This window comes from Alligator sinensis, unplaced genomic scaffold (genome assembly GCF_000455745.1).
Source record: "Alligator sinensis unplaced genomic scaffold, ASM45574v1 scaffold165_2, whole genome shotgun sequence".
Classification (NCBI taxonomy): Eukaryota; Metazoa; Chordata; order Crocodylia; family Alligatoridae; genus Alligator; species Alligator sinensis.
In genome coordinates this window covers 796,650-815,975 of record NW_005841965.1, presented here as the reverse complement: position 1 = coordinate 815,975, position 19,326 = coordinate 796,650, and the positions used below count along the sequence as shown (strand labels likewise).

Here is a 19,326-nt window from a genome sequence, read left to right as displayed (position 1 = left end):
GAAAGAGTGCTGGAGTCAGACGACCCCAGACAAGTGCTTGTCCAGTCTCCTCTTGAAGACCACCAAGGTAGGGGAGAGCACCACCTCCCTTGGAAGCCCACTCCAGATTCTGCAACCCTTACTGTGAAGAAGTTCCTTCTAATGTCCAACCTAAATCTGCACTCTGTCAATTTGTAGCCATTGTTCCTAGTTACTCTAGGGGGTGCCCTAGAAAATACAGCATATCCTATTCCCTGCTGCCCTCCCCTGATGAATTTATAGGCAGCCACAAGATCACCTCTCAGCCTTCTCTTGCAAAGGCTGAAGAGACCTAGACCCCTCAGTCTCTCCTCATAGGGCCTTACCTGCAGGCTTCTGACCACACAAGTGGCCCTCCTCTGAATCCTCCAACTGCAGCCTGACCAGTGCCACATAGAGGGGAAGCATCACCTCCCTGGACCTGTTCATCATGCATCTGCTAATGCATGATAAAGTGTGGTTAGCTTTGTTGATCACTTCATCACATTGACAACTCGTGTTCATCTTGGAGTCAACTATGACTCCAAGATCCTTTTCCACTGCTGTGCTGCTGAGAAGGTCATCCCCCATCCTATAAGTGTGTTGGTGGTTCTTTTTGCCCAGGTGCAGCACTTTATACTTGTGCAGCACTTTGCACATGTGTATATATATGTATATGTGTATACATCCATATATGTACATGCACACCAGAGTTTATTGCTCTGTACTAATTGTATGTGTAGAGGCACCCACATAAATATATACACACACGCTTTCTAAGAACAACTTTCACCATTATATGTATATGAGGCTTAGTCTTACAAAGAGTGTGTATACATGCACACACACCTATCCGCCATATAGATATATACAACCACTCTTTCTAAGATTTGTTCCCATATTCATATACCAATAAATGAGGGTTGGTCTTAGAAATAGTGGTGTGTGTGTGTGTGTGTGTGTGTGTATACATATATGTGTGTGTATACAAACACACTCATACACAGACATCTGGGATCCTACCTAAAAGTCACTATTCCCTTCCATTGTTTAAAAGGAGGCATTGTGAAATACTCCTAGCCTGCCAGAAAGGGAGTATGAATTAATAGTCTTAATAATGCATTAATCTCAGCTGTAAATGATTAGTGGATGAATGGGAAGTGTTTCAGATATTTTGAGATTAGAAATCTATAAAGGTATTGTTCCAGTTTAACTCTTCTTTATGCATTGGGAAAGACATGCCATTTTTCAGCTTGATCCATGCTGCCTAGACATGAAATAAGATTTCCAGAAGCTCTTAAACCTCTTGGACTGCTTTTCAAAAATCTCATTCATGTTTAAATCATTTTTACTAGCTAGGGACTTTGGTCATTGCTCAAATGAGGGTCTGAATGAAACAGCTAATAGAAGAGTTGGATACTGAGGCTATTTGAACGTACATCCTTTTACAGCATGTTGGCTAATGACTAGGATAATTAAACAAAATACCTCTGATCCCAAAGCTCTTTACCTTTTGCATACTGTACAAATCAAACAGAAATCCTCTCAGCCACCACTGGGACATAGCCATCACTAATGCCAGCAGCAAAAATAAACATGTCCAGGATGAAACTTAAAGAATCCCCCCCCTGGGTAGTTGAAGTCTCCAAATTGTAGGTGCCAGAATATATAAAATACAGCCACAATGTGGGTATTAACATTTTATGACTCCCTTCTATATTTCTTTTGAAATAACAGGATTCACAGCATTTCATTGTCTCCTAAGAATGGATGCCTTGTTTTTTAAATGTATTTCATAAATAAAACCTGAGTTCGTCTTCTTAAGTAACATGATGTGGCACTAGTCATCTACAACTTTGTAGAATGCAACAGACAGGGATGGTCCTTGTTTTTCAAAGCTGGAGCAATGCAGTTTCATTGCCATAGTAAATTATGTTATTTTCCAAATCATATGTTAGAAATGCGTTTCTGTGTCTAAGCTTGGGTTAGTGTAGGATTTTTCATTGGGATTATAACCAGGTAAATAGCTTGGAATTTCTTTCTTGAATCCATCCTGGGAGGCCTTGTCTATTCCTATCACCTTTGCAGTATCTTTACACAGATTATTTTCAGAATCCTCCTGAGAAAAGAAAAAGGAAGAATAAATAATTCATGTTGTTTGAACTATGAATTAAACCAACCCTAGTAAACCCTATTTATACATCTCAGTCCAACCAGAGTTGTAAATGATTCTATCCTCCTTCACTCCTAATGAAAGACCCTCCCATGTGTATATTTAGCAACTGACTTGAGTGCTATTAGAAAGGCAATACTTTATTTTATTTTTCTTAGGGTGTGTACAGAAGTGCAGGCAGTCCACCGGGTAGGTGGTCTAACTATGGCACTTTACACGAAGCGCCATGTGTTAGAATGTCATTGATCTCAACTGGCTTTCACCTCTTGGGTGTGGTGGGCATGGAGCCTATCCACGCTGGCCCAGGCCACCAGGTGGGGGCACTCCAGCAGTCTCCCAGGAGGCTGCTGGACCCCCCTTCATCCCAGTCCTAGCCCCCCACCCTGAGAGCTGGCAACTGTCAACAGCTGATGGGGGAGGGACAGAGCCCCTCTATTGTGTAGCCTCTTCAACTACTCCTGCTGGGGTCTTGGGGGAAGGCAGGGCAGGCCTGCAAGGCAGAGGGGCTCCATTTCCCCCTCACACCCCAGGCACAGAAGACTCTGCTACCATCAAGATGCTTGCACAGGGGACAGGGTGGGAAGGGAGGCCCCCACCAGTGCACGTTGCCCAGCCCAGCTGCCCCCAAGACCCCAGCAGGGGCAGCTGGAGGGGAGCACCTGTGGTAGGAACAGCTCCCTTCCCTCACACCTGCCCTCCTCCCCCCTATGAGAGTATCCTGACAGCAGCAGAGGCTGCTGTGCACAAACCTGGGGCTTAGGAAGAGGGAAAAAGCCCCCTGCTGTGTGGCCTGCCCCAACTACCCCTGCTCAGGTCCTGGTGGGAGTTGGACTGGGCCTGTGTGGCAGGGGATCCCTTCCTCCTGCCCCCTGCATGAGTGCCTTGACAGTGACAGAAGTTGCTGTGCCTGGAGCTGGGCAGGGGGGAAACAAAAACCCCTGTCTCATGGATCCAGCCTCTCAAAACTGCATGGGTTGTGGGCACACAATCACCTGAAATTAACCCTTGCAAGGAGCCTTCCCTAGAGTGCCCCACTCTTACATTACATCAGACAAGGGTTAAATTTTCATGTGATTGGCCATTTTAAAAGCACTCTGCAGCCATGAGCATTTGTTGTATTTTGGCTGCTGAGAACTTTTAGGGACCGCATCACACAAATAATGTAACTTCTTTATACTCCCTTAATCTGGTTATCAAGCACAACTAAAAAGAAACAAGTTTGTTTGTGTCTGGGACTGTCATACGAACTTGAAAAAGTTGCATGCTCCCTATGCACATAGGTATCCAAAGCTATACACACAAGACATACAGCACAGTTGGTGCTTCAAAACATTGGGGTACTAAATTTCCATTAGAATCAATGGGCGCATCTACACATCACTGTACTTTAGTACCACAGTAAAGTACCGGTGGTTGCTGTGCCGTGTGCACAGCACACAGTTAGATTTTGTACTACACTGAGGGAGTGTGCCACTATAGCAACGTAGCTGGAGAGCACATGTAGATCTGCGTGATCACTATGTTGCCATAGCACAGCAATGTAGTGTGTCGCTATGTTGCTGTAAGGTGATGTGTAGACGTGCCCAATGTGTATTAGGCACCTTTTAAAAGCTGGCTATAGTCAGCTAGGTCAGAGGACAGCAATATGTTGGAATTTATCTTCTACTTTGGAGCAGGTTATTTTCATCCTCACCCATGCTACTACCACAGTTTCTGTCATTATTTCCCCCTGCTGCCTCATGGGCTAAGCCCCCCACTGCTGAAACCTCCTGGCTCTGCAAGCCAGATCTGGCCCGTCGGCTGGGGTTGCTAACTGCTGGGCTAGGTGATATTGAAAAACCTACTATTTCCCTGTCTGTATCTCTAGTCACTAAAGATAAATCTTCCACTTAAGTTCCTATGTCTCAAAGAAAGTTAAATGGGAATTAGGCTTCTAAATCAATTAGGCAGTTTAAAAATGTTACCTAAAATCTACTATTTAGAAATGCTTTAAGACCTTTCAAGGAAATTATTGCCTGTTTCCTTCTGCATTTCTTTATTTAAAAAATGCTTGTTTGGCTTCTCTTCTTTTAATTAAGAGGAACAATATGGTCAGTTCCCTTCTGTTGAGGTTTAAATAGATTATACCTTGTATTTCCCAGGTCATTGACTCACATAACAGGGATTATTATTATTTTAAGATTCTACAGTCTTTTCCATCCCTGATAAATTGTAACATATTGTGACACAGTGGGTGGCTGTCAGAAAAAAAAAATGGTCTAGGATTTTCAGAAAGTGTGCAGGCTTTGCTTCTGTATGCAATAGAAATCTTGAAGGTGAAATCTAAATCGTATCCATTTATCAAATATTTTATATAGTATAGATGTAGACAGCAGTGGGCTGTTCTGTTATGAAATACTCACATGAATTACTTTGCTGCCATGGTCAACACCACACCAACATAATGTTCTGTATCGTTTAGACCAAAAGCAAACTAGGTTGCAGACAGGCCTAATTAACACTGGTTTAATATCTTTACCTTTGTCCGGTCCTATAAAAAAAAAAAGATGGTTAGCGATGTGATTTTTACATACACCTATATGTATGCCAAGCAAAGAAATGATGAAACAAAGCTAGAACTGGATAAAATCATATCATGACCTTTGGGTGTGTTCAAATATTATCTTTGGCCAGATGAATGTGGTGTCACATATTCAATTTGACACTTTCTAAGTGCAGTTAAAACACAAAAAGATGCAAGTTCAAACAGTTTAGCTTGTGTTAAATGTCCACGTGACACTGCAAAGTGTTCTCTTTTAGGCAAGGGTTATCTCCTAGCATCTTCACTGCCAGCTAGCTATCGGTCTTGGGAGACCATGAGGATTGCACCTTTGGTAGGTTACCAGTAGGGCTGTGCGAAACAGCAGTGTTCTGTTTCGACATCTGTTTCAATGGAACAGTGTTTTGTTTCGAGTTTTGTTTCATTTTGAAAACACTGTTCCATTCCGTTTTGTGGAAATGATTTTGCTGTTTTGATTGGGCTGGGGAAGGGATCTCAGCTCAGCTCAGTTTCCCTTCTCAGCCCAATCACAGCCCTAGTTCTCTTCTGTCTCCCATCACCTGGCTGGCTGCTTTGAAACTCAAAACATTTCAAAACTTTCAAAATGTTTCAGCTGCCCTCGTTTCATTTTGAGGCTGTTTCAAAGGCCTTTGTTTCATTTCACTGTTTCAAGCTCAAAATGAATCAAAGCAGTGTTGAAACGAAACAGCCGGCAAAATTTCGCACAGTCCTAGTTACCAGGTACCACTACAGCTACTTGAGTGGCTGAGGAGTCTGATGCACAATTGGCAGACTTTCCAGCAAGTTGCACTTACAAACTCAGTTGAGCCTGCACTGGCATCTCCTAGCATGCACTAACATAAATAGGTCATTACATTCCAATGAGTTGCAACTGTTGCAAGTGCATGTGTGACAAGGCCCTTACTTAATTTATCTGGGTTGGGTAAATCAGTTTGGGGATTTTGTACTGATGTTATTTAGGGTTGTATTTTGAAGGGCAAGTTGAGGAAGAGGATATAAGTATATGTCTATCATTTACCACTTTTAATATTAAAATCTTGTTGAACTTTTCCATAACAGAACTAATAATGAGCTGAATCCTGGGATGAGCCATGTTTGCTATCATTGCAGCAGAATATGTAGGATAAAAGTGATCCTCAACCATCTGTTTCCAAGATCCTAGGTGACTGAAGTCAACCCACAGTGTAACTTAGAGCAGGTCTCAAACATTCCTTAGATTTCTAACTTTATGCTCCCTTAAGGTGCTATAGCGGCTTAGATGGATATTCTTCAGCATTCAGAGTTAACACAACTAGAATTTTTTTGGCAAGTATTAATCCATAGGTATCTATAAACAGATTAGCTTTTATTGCTCAGGATTCAACTCCACTGGTTCTAAGTTGGCAGTCTTGAACTTGTCTGTTGAAGTCTTTGAACAACACATTCTAGACAAGCCCCAGTGCAAAAAACTTTAATAAACAATTTACCTGTGATAAAGCTTATCAAAAGTCCTGCCAAAATACACCCTAAACAGCCCACAGCACTATAGTAAAGGTAGGACAGGGAATGCCAGGTATCTGCCAGTTGTGGTCTATGGAAGTACAAGAATAAAAGTCATAGTTAGCAATAACATGTAAAAGACTTGTAAGGGCAAAAATGAATATAGAGGGATATATACATAATTTATAAATTAATACAGACAGATTTTAGAATACAATACATGTCAATTCAATGGCAAAAGTGAAATATGCATAGATTGCATTTAGTCCAACTAGTAATTTTTAAAATAATATGTGCATATTTTCTACTTTGTGATCAATGCTAGAACTCTTAGTAATAAAAATTGACTTTATTAAGTTCCATTATGCATGTCACACTCCCCTTTCCAGAAATTATACGCAGAAGTTATACAAAAATAACTTAAGGCCCAATCCTTCAAAGTATTAAATACCTGTTCTGCAGTTTGATGACACATTTAATGCTCAGTTCACAATTTCAGACCCTTCCTTACTAAAGTCCCCTCACTTTTAATTTATAACTTCCAGATTTTTTTCACAAAATTAGTGTCCTTATAACTCAAGGGATCCCAAAGGTTTCCACAAGTGGACAACATCTTAGTGCCATCATATGGACAAACTCCTCATCTCCCTATTAATACTTCTACCCTATTCATCCTTGCAGTAATTGCATACATACAGAAATTGTCTTATGGGCTGTGTAGAGACATTTGGGGAGGTTGTGAGGCGTTTAAAAAGCCACCCAATCTAAGGTAAATTGAGTTGGAGGGGGTGGGGGGATTGGGAGGTCAAGCAGGCTTTGTAGGGTATCGGTGAGTCCCCAGGTGGGATTGTGAAGATGGGGAGCAGGCAGGATCTGAGGGAGAGATTGTGGGGCAGGTGGTGTCCACAGTGGAGTTAAGAGGGATTAGGGAGCTAGCAGGGTCTGCAGGGGGAATGGGGAATTGGGCATGGTCTGTGTGGGGGGGCATTGAAGGGATTGGAAGGGCAAGCAGAGTCCCTGGAAGAAATCAGAAAAATCTGAGGGGCAGGTGGTGTTCACAGGGATGTTCAGGGGGAATGGCATGGCAGTTCTCTCCTCCACCTCCCAGGAACAGGGGCTATTTTTAGCCTCCTAATTGCCCCCCTCCTAACCCCCAGATGCACAATGCCTCCCCCCGCCTCCATCCTTCCCACCCCTCATCCCACCAGGACTTACTCTTTTAGCTCCTAACATCAGCAAATGCTTATAAAACCAGCACTGAGAGCAGCTTGTGGGATGGGGGTTTTGGTGGGCTGCAGAGGGTTGTCCCTCTGGGAGTGGGACAAGGAGCAAGCTAAAAATAGCTTGGTCCTGGGGAGGAGGTCGGAAAAGTACAGCTCTAGAGCTGAAACTGATAGCTGGGCTTTTCCAGCCCTGGGGCTCACCATGAACATACAGTTCAGTTCGATCAATCTAAAAATGGTCAACCCGATCTAAGTCAGACTACCTTGGAAGTATAACTTAGATTGGGTTAGCCGTTTTGAGACCATCCAGCCTTTCTGGAACTTCTATGGAGTTTGCACTTAGCTCCAACTAGTTATGGATCTAAGTGTAAGGACTGCATCTGGGCAACCTAAGCTAGATGGAAGCGCTTAACATTTTCTCTTGTGTTCAGTAGAATATGTTTCCCACAGCGCACCAGATGTCTGCACACCATCAATATGTGCTCTTAGACCACTGGAGTTCCAAGGCCACAGTGTTCAAAGCATACTTCAGCCTAAACCTAATGCTGTGTAGTAGCTACCTCTTATAGTAGAGTATTAATACACACAAAAACTAGTGGAAAATACCTGAAAGGAGGTTGAGTAGGAGCCATTGTAGCTAGTATCTCTGTGCTGTTAGCTAGAGTGCAGTTGGCTGTTGATAAATCCAGAGGAAGGGTTTTTGAAGATGGTGCCGGATAAACAAAAGCTCCAATACCTACCCAAAAAGCTAATGTGATTCCAGTCAAAAGGCCTCCCAAGGCACCCTGAATTAATGCAAAGCGACATTATCAGAGATGACTGAAATATGCATGCGTTTGAAAAGACAGATGGTGGGTACATTGCATTAGGTGATATTTTTCCTGTAGACATTCATATAGGGGTAAAAAACTCCCATTTACTCCAGTGGCACAAATTCAGGCCTTATTTGTTAAAGTTGGTTAAACAATTGAGTTGTGATGGGTTAATAGGATGTTTCTGATTGTTTTTGGAGTCTTTTTGCTTTAATTTTAAGTAGGTTTTTTTTGTTTTTAATCCCACAAAACTGGAAATTTGTGGGGGAGGGAAGGCAGGTGGAATTCCTGTGAGAAGCTAATATTTTGAAAAGTGTTTCCCTTTGTTATATTTCATCCATGCTAAGGAAAATACTATCTTCCTAGAATCTGCACAGTGAAAAGACAAAACTCTCTTTTAAAACCAAAACTGAAATTTTACTTAGGAAAAACCCTATTTGTTTACTAGTTAAAACTAATATCCCCAAGTGCAGTTTTTCATATTAATCACCAGTTAAAAGTGGACATTTTAAGGTGTACATTCTAAATTACTGGATACCAGATCTTGTGCATTTGTTACTACCTATAGTTAATAGACATTAATTGAACTAGTAATGTAGCCGTATAGATAATGAAAGCCACAGGGATTAAAATTGCAGCAGTTGCTACTGTAAATTTTACATATGGTATGAGTTATAGGAACTATTCAGAAGGAAAGAGAATACATATGTGAAATGACATCATCTTTAGTTTTGCCTTATCAGGAGAAGTTACATTGTTCTGTATATATTGGGAGTTCCTATTTTTTCCAATTTTTGATTGTGTTCCATGAGACTTAAGAGCTCAAGAGTAAAAACTCAGACATAAGCAATAGTGAAGGCTTGTTTCATTAATTTTGCATCTAGATCTGAATTTCCCTGGGCTTTTAGGGATTTGATTTGGACTATTCTCTCCTGAGAAGCTTCTAAACAAAGTACAAAATCTAAAAGCAGAATAATATAAATGAGATACAAGTTGAGAGAAACTGGGTGCATATACACGAGACACTAAATGCACAGTAGACTAATTCTACTGCGCATTAGCACATCACAGCAAAAGCCATGCTATTGCACTAATGCACAGTAGAATTAGTCTACTGCACATTAGCATCAATACAAAGGTGTGTTATTACAGGTATTTAACCTAATGCGCAGTAACTATTGAGCATTAATGCACATGTAGATGCACACAGTAATAGAGATTTTCTTTTTAACGATGCTATCTCTTACCTTCCAATTAGTCCAAGGAACCACAATTCCTAATGTAAATAACCCTAGCATGGGCCCCCCACACATGCCATGAATGCTGAGTGAAGCCTGTTGAAAAAAAGGCACAATAGACCATTATTAGAGGGTTAGTTACTGTCATTTGACATTAGCCTCATTCCCATAGCTGTAGTTTATCTGTTCTTATTCCAGGGCCTTTATGACTATTTCTTCCACTAGAAAATATTACAAAACAAATGATACAAGGTATGCAAATCCTAATGCCATTGTAGTGTCAATGAAAAGTGTGATTTTTTTTTTTTATTTATTTATTTATCTTCCCAAAGATAAAATGGATATAGGACGTTTTAGAAGGATTGCCCTTGTTTGGGTAACTGATCACAAAATTAGACTTAATACTAAGGTTGGATTGACAATATTTTTCTTTGAAACCAAACTTGTTCCACTTAACTTAGATGGTAACTCACTGGGTCCTAAAAAAAAGAGATTTATTCATTAAATGGCTTCTGAGAAGTGCACATCCTGTTCTAGGAGTTCTTACAGAAAAGTCCAGTTGAGGAAACAAACTGGCGATTAAGATCAGTTTTCTTTGGTTGGACAGTTCCATGAGTGTCTATGTACCTGCACAACTCCTCCCAGAAGTGATGCTGCCACGGCCATTGAAGTGCACAGGACACCAAATAATATACCTAAAAGATATCAATAGCAAGTATGTGTAGCAGTTACTTAGCACACTGATGATCAATAGCCCTGGTGACTTCAAATTCCCTTGCAACCCTGAAATTAATTCTTTGTTTACCCATCCCATCAGCTACAAGATCAGATAGCATGCTGGAATTCTCATTGTGGACTTCTATGTTTTAAAGGGTCTGACAACAAATCCTGCTGGTTTGCTTAATAACTCAGCTTTAAAGAGTTAATGTTAGTTTGGAAATTACAGCTCCGGGTGAAAATGCTGCAGCTACTATACTTTCAATTAACATAAAAATTATTATAACTGAATGATGTTAGCAAAAAAAAAAATCATAATAATAAAAAAAGAAAAAGAAAACAAAACCCTCCATTTTCCAGTTTCTTTGGTTTTGCATTTGGCAGGCGTATACTAAAAGGAAGATGATTTTTTTTGTTTGGAAAAATTGACCATTTAAAAATGAAGTTAAAAGTTATTCTCTAAGGTAAGACAGAAATGTTTTATGGTCACTGGCTTGACATTTTGTTGGCACAAAATATCCTTCCATTCTGCCTTCAACATTAGCTTGCCAATATACCTTTATGAGCACAGGGGTAATTAGTTGTGTTAAGCTGTGGCATAACAAGCAGAGTCAGCACCCAGGGGAGCAGGATCTGCAGGTTCTGAGACTGGGGAGGGCTCATGGTTCAGGGGAGGGGGGAACATGAGTCTGAGAACAGGGTCAGGGGGCATGTGGGTTCCAAGAGCAGGGCACAGGGATAATACAGGTTTGGAGAAGGGGGTGGGAGGTACTTCTGCAAACAGGGGTGGGGGAAGCATGCAGTTCGGGGGGGAACTGCATGATTCTGAGAGCAGGGAGCATGCTGGTTCCAGAGTTTCAAAGCAGGGGTTTGGGGGGGTGCATGATCTTGGAAGGGGAGAATGCAGTAGTCACCCATGCTGGGAACTCCTAAGCAGTCCCCAGCTGAGCTGCTGCTACTGCTGATGCCACCACCGCCACTTACTCTGCCCACCCCACTGTCAGAGCAGCCAGAGACTGTTTTGGAGTTCCCAGCTTGGATAATTCCTGGGGCTGGTCTTGCAGTCAGACTCTGCTGGGGTGGGAGGTGGTTTCAGCACCCTTCCTAACATGGTGCCTGGGGCAGGTGCCCCTCTTGCCCATCCCTCATTGCTCTACTGGTTAGGTTAACCACCACTACCTACCTCTGACAAAATAGGTTGTTGCCTATAAAAGTTCATGCCTGTCTGAACCAGTTAGTTTCTGAGGTGTCACCCTGCCCTGATAGCCTGTTTTCTGCATAAACTTGTTGAGGCTTTGGACATATTCTTTGGTTTGTTGTCTGTCACTAGTTCCCATTTAACAAATAACCATGCACATGCTTAGCTCTAATCATGTAGCATATGTAACATTCACTTTGGCTCCAATCCTGTAAAAAGAATTCACAGTGCACTCAACAGAACTGCTCGCTCATGCACTTCGACTTCAGGAAACAGAAAACTCAGCATGTGCTTAACTGCTTACAAGGCTGAAGCCAGAGGGAATTTGTTTTCACAATGTGGCTATTCAGCATACTATGTGAAACAAAGCACTGTGCACATTTCTGAGAATGAGCAATAGGTAGTATTTTGAAACACTTGAAGGATAAAATAGTTTAGAAAGGGATTCAGTATCTGAAATTCTCCCTTTTATAGAGACAAGTGATTTGCAGAATTCATAAAGATTTATTGTTTGGGTCACCTAAGCTTGGTGACTATTCCACTAAAGCAGTTGTATGTGCTAGTGATATCAAGACTTCACTGTGTAAATGCTATGATCATTCACATGCTATAAGTTTGCATTGATACAAGGGGCATATCTTTGCCACCTCAGCATTGCTTAGAGAGCTGCAGTGAGCCATGGCACACCTGTTCTGCACATGTTAAACTCCAACCTGGACATGATGACTGCCTTAGTCGTGCTGGCATGACACTATAAGCAGCGCTGTTATAAAGTTTCATCATTTCCATTTTGGAGAGCAGCACACTGTGCTACATGGCAGACCCTTGTAGCATAGTCTGTAGGCAATGTAGACATGGTCAAAGGTTCCTGATGGGAAACGAGAGGGTTAGGAAAATATGTTATGTCATCATTATACATGTACGTAAGTACAAGAGCCATCTACTGTACCTACATAGGCCTTTGCTGACCCAGGTGCTCATGTTTTCTGAGAGATTTGGCAAACAGTTCTTGACAAAATCCTCGAATGTTACTGTTGCAAGAGCATTTATGCTTGCAGCTACAGTGCTGTAGAGGCAAAGAAGAGCAACATAAAGGTAATGATGATCAAAATAACAGAAGTAAACTGCCAGGTAATATTACCTACATACAAAAATGCTGGCCCAGAATATTAGAAGATGTATCAGGTTGCTTGTGACAGTTCAAAAACATTTGAAGAAAAAAGATTAACATTAATTTTTTTTTATTATTTCCTTTTATGATGCTGATTTTGTGCATATAACTGAATAAATGATGGCAAAGATTAAGTTCCACCACTGACACTTACTGGGTGCATCTACTTGTTCAACTAGTGCAGCACAATAAATTCCAGATCAGTTCGTGCTGGAGTTTACAGCTCCCAGGAACAGTGTCTACACATGCTCCTGGGACTGCAGCAGTATGAGCTGGGAAGAGCAGCCACAGTCTGGCAGAAGGCTCAGGGGGTCAGCCCCAGGCTCTGGGTCACAGATGGCTGGGGCATGAGAGTGCCCAAAGAGCAGAGCTGCATGGCTAGGCAGCTGGCAGAGGTTGGGCCCCTTGCCGTCTGGGCTGATCATGCACAGTTTACACCCACGTCTATGTTTACACGTGCCTGTAACAGGTATCCAATGTCTGCTATCTTATGGCAGTGAAAATTAGTTTACTGTGGTCTAATAGTGTTGCATGTGTAGACTGTGACGCTTTATACCACAGCAAATTAATCTACTGCGCAGTTAAGCACAGGTATAGATGCACCCACTGAGATAACATCTTAGCAGGATTTTAAGCAGAAGTTCCTACTCTTCTGACTAACTATGAGTGATGATGGCACTGATACCATTCCCAGTCCTGCTTCAGTCACTAATAGCCTTTCATTTACATTACTTTTATTCTTGAATGGAAAGGTAGAAACGCCTACTTTAATATACCTTCTCACAAGTCCTCCAGTTGACCAAACTACTCATACCTTTTCAATATACTGAGAAAAGACAGAGACATTGCTTTTCTAGTGAGGAGGTTAATAAATGCTACTGATATCAGTCTTTTGGAAGCCTTGTAACAAATGATATCTACCAAATAATTCACAGAAATTGTTGTTACAAGTATAGTAGCAACTGTGCACATCTACACATTCCTTAGCGTGTCCTAGTTAATGCACATTAAGTTCAGTACTCTCATGAACCCTGCATGCCCCCGGAGACTGGGGGAGCACAGCAACTGCCCGCAGGTGACAGCAGCAGTGTTGGCAGTGGGGAGCTCCCAAGGGCAGCTGCAGTGGTGTCAGTGGTGGTGGCAGGCTGAGTGGGGAGCTCCCGCAGGTGGCCACGGTGGTGTTAGCGGTGGGGAGGGCCAACTAGTGCTGACCGGTGGTCAGCGACCACCTGCAGATGCTGCCAGCAGTGTCGGCAGTTGGGGGGGGCTGGCATGTGGCAACCGCCCACAGGCACCACTAGCAGCGTCAGCAGTGCTTTTTCCAGGTGGTGCACCGCCAAGCTCAGGGGGTGCACATGCACCCATGTGCATCCCCTATGCTTTGCCAATGAATACCCATATAATCAAGTACTAACTCAATGCACAGTAACTGGCACTACTGTGCATTAGTGCCAGCACATGCCTTTTAGTGATGCTACTGTGCAGTATCATATAACACTCATTTTGACGTGGCGTGCTACTGTGCAGTCACATAGACGTGCCTACTGTGTGCTGAGTTCCTACCTTTTCAGTTATCTTATTGGTGTTTGTCTGTACAATACAGTTATTAAAATAATAACACCAATTACATTAGAACCCTGGGCTCATCCCCCTCACCAGCAATTGTGATAGAACATGACATTCTTTTATAAATGTGGGTTCTCTCGACTCCCTCCAAACTGAAAACAAAACTGAGTGTGCTATAGTAGCCAAGATTCTTGTTACAGTTAAGCTGGTGTCAACCCTCTGCCTTCTACATGGTGGCTCTGAATTCACACATTTCAACTAATCAGAATCCATCTCAGTGGTGTTGCTTGGGCATAACTTACTTATTCTACATATAGAATAGCTCATATTCCATACTTAAGATGGTGCAATTTATTAAGTGTACTGTATGTCCTTGAAATACCTATTCTTTTATTTCACATATACTAAAAGTATGGGATTAAAATTGTTTCATTTCAATAAAGACCTCTTTGATCCTGACATGCTACTTTGGTGGGGCAGGTGGGAGGGCAGGAGGGGCAGCCTTCAGGAACTTGAGAATGTGACAGCTCTGACTACTGGTAACATGGACTTCAACCTTCAGTCTTTTTCCTAGCTTTAACTATTGATGGGTTAATTGCTATCCCCTAAGCTCCTATTATTTTAATATGACTGTCATCTGCAGCATGGGAGAACATTCAGTTATAGTAATTGATCCAGACAAATTATTTTTTTCCATGTTGGCCATATACATACATTATCTCTATGGCTGTTTTATGTTCAGCCAGAATCATCAACATGCCCTCCATTGGTTCTCTAATTGTATAGTTGTGCCAGTGAGGTTAAATAAAAGGGATTTCAACTCCGCACAGATGCTGCATTATCTCAGCAGGCTGAGCTGCTTCTAAAGAGGAAAGTGGTGTTTCTCTGATTTTTTTGCTCCCTTTTTTGTGATGATAGTGTGGTTCTCAAATATGGTTTTGGAAGAGGAAAAAGTAAAATATATCTGACAAAGTGAACCCAGGCTCTGGCATGAATTGAATGCAAGCAGATAAACCACTGAAGCATTAGCTGGGACAGTGGAGGAGAAATGATGCTTAATTCTCATAGTTAGCACTTTGATCTATACTTAGGTCTTAAGATCATTACTTCCCCTCTTTTAGAAAGGTCAAGGCAACGCACCTATGCAATGCACATAGCTAGAGCAAACACAATTTCAAAAACACAGACCTTAGGGTTCCACTGAATGCACATGCAACAAATAGTCCTGGGAGTCCTGGAATTGAGGAAAAAATGTCCATAACAAAATAAGGCATCAGCTAGGGTAAAAGAAACACAAGAATAATAAAGGATGTTAACTGGGAAGTTTTCTAGACTGAGACAATGCAGTAGCCATTTGCAATCACATTATTGTGTAAAAGTAAAATGTTCAACAAAAATCCAAATTCAGGTATCTCAGCTCTAATTGGCATGCCAAAACAGAGGCCTCTAAGGCATACTGAACTAATACAAATGAGAGAGAAGTACAGTATAACCTCATAAATCTGGTGTGCTCAGAACCAAGTATCTTCTGGAAATCTGAAAATGCTGGATTTTTGAAACCGGCACAGTGGCCAGTTGCAGAGTGGGGGAAGGTTGGGAGGCGGGTAGTGGTGGCCAGTCCCAGAGCAGTGGGTGCACATGGAGTGGTGACTCAGGGTGGTGAATGGCAATAGCAGCCACCATGTGAAGCTTCCCCCTCCACATCCGTGAGGGCAAGGGGAGGAGGGAGTGGCAGCCAGTCCTGGAGCAGCGGGGGGAGGTGCCAGATTTTTGATAATTCTGGATTTTTGATATCCGGATTTATGTGGTTATACTGTACTTGACAGTGACATAAACTGAAATAGATACATGAGAGCATAGTAATTTAATAGCATATGTTGGGATTGTCGCATTCTAAATATCAACTTGAAAAGGCACTTAAAACTTTTAAGTATTTTTGTTTGCAAGATCTTTAATTGGACTAACTGCATGGTTGGGAGACATTTAGATAAGTTTTTGGGTACAAGTCACCCTTCTTCAGGTCCCTGTGCCTTGTACCTGAAAGATAAAAGATCATCCTCAAATATCCTCAGCTCTTGTATATTTTCTGAGCCATGACAACAACATCCTCACTCCAGCATTACCACTTAAGCACACTTAATCATAACAATATTATCATAGACTTCAGCTGGACTTTGTATATGCTTAGAGGCAACTTCACAAAGTAGCCAGAGTTATATTGTTTTTACAGAGAGCTTAAATTTATTTACAGACTTTATAGACAGGTATTTTTAGCCTAAAGTTTTACTGCCTGTTCATAAATTTATGGATATTGGCAACTCTACACAGCACCTGGGTTGAGAATTACTGATATACCTGATCAGGTGCGGAAATGAAGCCAGCAGTCCAAGGATCACAGTTCTTATAATGAGCATACATCACCAAACCCGAAAAGACTGCACATACCAGGATAATCCAGAGTCCCACTAAATTAAGGTAAAGTGCTCTAAAAAGGAAAAAAAGAGGGAGAGAGAAAATCCAACTTATGTTTAACTCAACACAAATATGGAAAACTCATAATGTTCTATGTTTATCTAAAGAAACCTTACTAAAATTTGTAAATTTAGTAAGGTTTGCATAAGTATTTATGGGAAATGCTAATATTCATCTTAAAATCTAAAGGCAAATGTAGAAATCTCAATTTTTTAGTATGTTTGCAAGAAGCATAACTACAACAAAAAGTTTCATAGTTTCATAGTAGCTAGGGTCAGGAGGGACCTGAACAGATCATCAAGCCCGACCCCCTACCACAGGCAGGAACGAATGCTGGGTTCACAAGAACCCAGACAGGTGATCATCCAACCTCCTCTTGAATTTGCCCAAGGTAGGGGCGAGGAACACTTCCCTGGGAAGTTGGTTCCAGATTTTGGCCACCCTAACTGTAAAGTATTGCCTTCTGATCTCTAACCTAAACCTATTCTCCACCAGCTTATTACCATTGTTCCTTGTCACCCCAGGTGGTGCTGGGGAGAAAAGGGCTCCACCTATTTGCTGTTGATCTCCCCTGATGAGATTGTAGGCAGTCACCAGGTCCCCCCCTCAGCCTCCTCTTGCTGAAGCTGAACAGGTTCAGGTCCCTCAGTCTCTCCTCATAGGGCCTGTCCTGCTGTCCTCTCACCAAACAGGTGGCCCTCCTCTGAACCCTCTCCAGGCTGGCCACATCCCTTTTGAAGTGCGGCGCCCAGTACTGGACGTAGTACTCCAACTGCGGCCTGACCAAAGTCTCATAGAGGGGGAGTATCACCTCTCTGGACCAGCTTGAGATGCATCTTTAGATGCATGACAAAGTATGGCTAGCCTTGCTGGCTGCGGTCTGGCATTGGCGGCTCAGTTTCATCTTGGAGTCAATAATGACTCCAAGATCCTGTTCCACCTCTGTGCTTTCAAGAGGGGAACTCCCCAGCCTGTATGTATGCTGTGGATTTCTTCTCCCAAGGTGCAGCACCCTGCATTTGTCTACGTTGAACCCCATCCTATTCTCATCTGCCCACTTTTGCAATCTGTCTAAATCTATTTGCAGCCTCTCTCTCCCTTCAAGTGTGTCCACCTCGCCCCACATCTTAGTGTCATCAGCAAACTTGGACAGCGTGCTTTCCACCCCCTCGTCCAAGTCGCTGATCAAGATGTTAAACAGTGCAGGCCCAGGGATCAAGCCCCGTAGTACCCCAATGCACAGATCTCGCCAGGTTGATGATAACTTAAGACCAAAGTGAGGAAACTCTTTTCCTTCAACGTAAAACTTTAAAAACTTATTTCATCTCTGAAAAGTTGTTACAACTCTGCCTTGAAACTAGATGCAATATTGTTTTGAATTGAATTTGGTTTGTTTCTGATTTCACCACTGAAATTAATCCACCTTTCCCTTAAGCAGCCATTTGAGGTAGCTAATGATTAAAAATCTCATAATTCCTGTGAACTACCAGATCATACATAAACTACACCACATTTTGACATTTCCCTTTACTGACTTGCCAGCCATGGCCAACTCCACTTCAGAATTACACAACTGGATTCCAAAGATCTCCTTAACTCAACACAAATGACCTCTCTGACCTCCTAGTCATTGATATCCTTTCTCCTGCATCCTTTACTCCTCCAGTCTTGATCTAGAAAGACTCTTCACAGTCAGAGAGTATATTTTCACTTTTACTGCCACTTCTTTCTAAACTCTGTCCTCCACTCCCACTGAGCCTCTCTATTATATCCACTCCTCCATCTCCTTTTAAATCATATCTTATATCATTATTTTATCCAGAGCCCTTGCATAAGTTTACAGAGTATTTTGAAGAACACGCTAAGGATGAAAACAAGGATAATCCTAATTCTAATAATATAAAAGCTTTAGTTTGTCTGTCCATAATGCTTTATTTGCACTCTGATTTGGCTGCTTGGAGGCAAAGGGGGACAATGAGGGACCACTGCTGTGGCAGAGGGGACAGAGCAGGGGAGAGTGGCCTCACCTCCCCTCCTGCTCCTTGGAGGTGGCAGGGGCATGGGGTGCTGGCTGCACAGCACTGGCCTCACCCCACCCCACACAGCAGAGCACCACCATAACAGCAGGGACTGGAGCCAGAGCGGAGGGGGAAAGGCCAGCGGTGCTGACCCCACCACCCCTCCTCCCCTTGCTCCTTTGAGCCAGGGGCCAGAGGCTGCTGGCAGGGAGGAGGAGGTGGTGGGGAAGAGGGGAGGGAGGAAGGGGAATGGAAAGGGGAGGGGGGTGACCAGTAGCTGTGCCCTGCTGTAAGTTCCATCATGGCCATGACTGCTGCCACAATCATTGTAATTGCCACCGCTGCGACCACCACTGTGGTCACAGGCCCTGGCCCCAGCCCAAAGTGGTGGGGGGAGGCAGGGAGTGGCCCTGGCCCAGGCCCCAGCCCAAAGTGGCAGGGGCAGTGGCCCAGCCCAAAGTGGTGTGGAACAGCAGGAAATGGCCCCAGCCTGAAGCGGCAGCTCTGGCCCCAGCCCCAGCCCAAAGCAGGGTGGGGAGTGGCCCTGGCCCTGACCCTGACCTGAAGAGGTGGGGGAGAGGAGGGGAATGGCCCTGGCCCAAAGCAGAGAATTACCACTGTTGTATATACCGCTGCTGATGTAAGAACCTATCAATTTGTACCTGAGGCATGCTGTCCAGAGAGAGGTATGGAATGCACTCC

At 42.8% G+C, this 19,326-nt stretch overlaps 1 protein-coding gene and 1 long non-coding RNA gene across 2 annotated transcripts in view; one reads left to right on the top strand and one right to left on the bottom strand.

Moving 5' to 3' along the window:
* The window catches only part of LOC102382869, a 172,035-nt gene that overhangs the window by 4,668 nt on the left and 148,041 nt on the right, over positions 1 to 19,326 (top strand). The gene's annotated exons all lie outside the window — the stretch shown is intronic.
* The window catches only part of SLC5A12 (solute carrier family 5 member 12), a 28,883-nt gene continuing 11,043 nt past the window's right edge, over positions 1,487 to 19,326 (bottom strand). The window contains exons 7-15 of the mRNA XM_025200380.1: positions 16,490 to 16,619; positions 15,323 to 15,411; positions 12,351 to 12,463; positions 10,110 to 10,177; positions 9,492 to 9,578; positions 8,039 to 8,217; positions 6,197 to 6,300; positions 4,573 to 4,700; positions 1,487 to 2,116 (exon numbers count right to left, since the gene is read on the bottom strand). Of these exons, the coding sequence (XP_025056165.1) occupies positions 1,952 to 2,116; positions 4,573 to 4,700; positions 6,197 to 6,300; positions 8,039 to 8,217; positions 9,492 to 9,578; positions 10,110 to 10,177; positions 12,351 to 12,463; positions 15,323 to 15,411; positions 16,490 to 16,619 (1,063 nt within the window). The 3' untranslated portion in view covers positions 1,487 to 1,951. The remainder of the gene's footprint in view (positions 2,117 to 4,572; positions 4,701 to 6,196; positions 6,301 to 8,038; positions 8,218 to 9,491; positions 9,579 to 10,109; positions 10,178 to 12,350; positions 12,464 to 15,322; positions 15,412 to 16,489; positions 16,620 to 19,326) is intronic.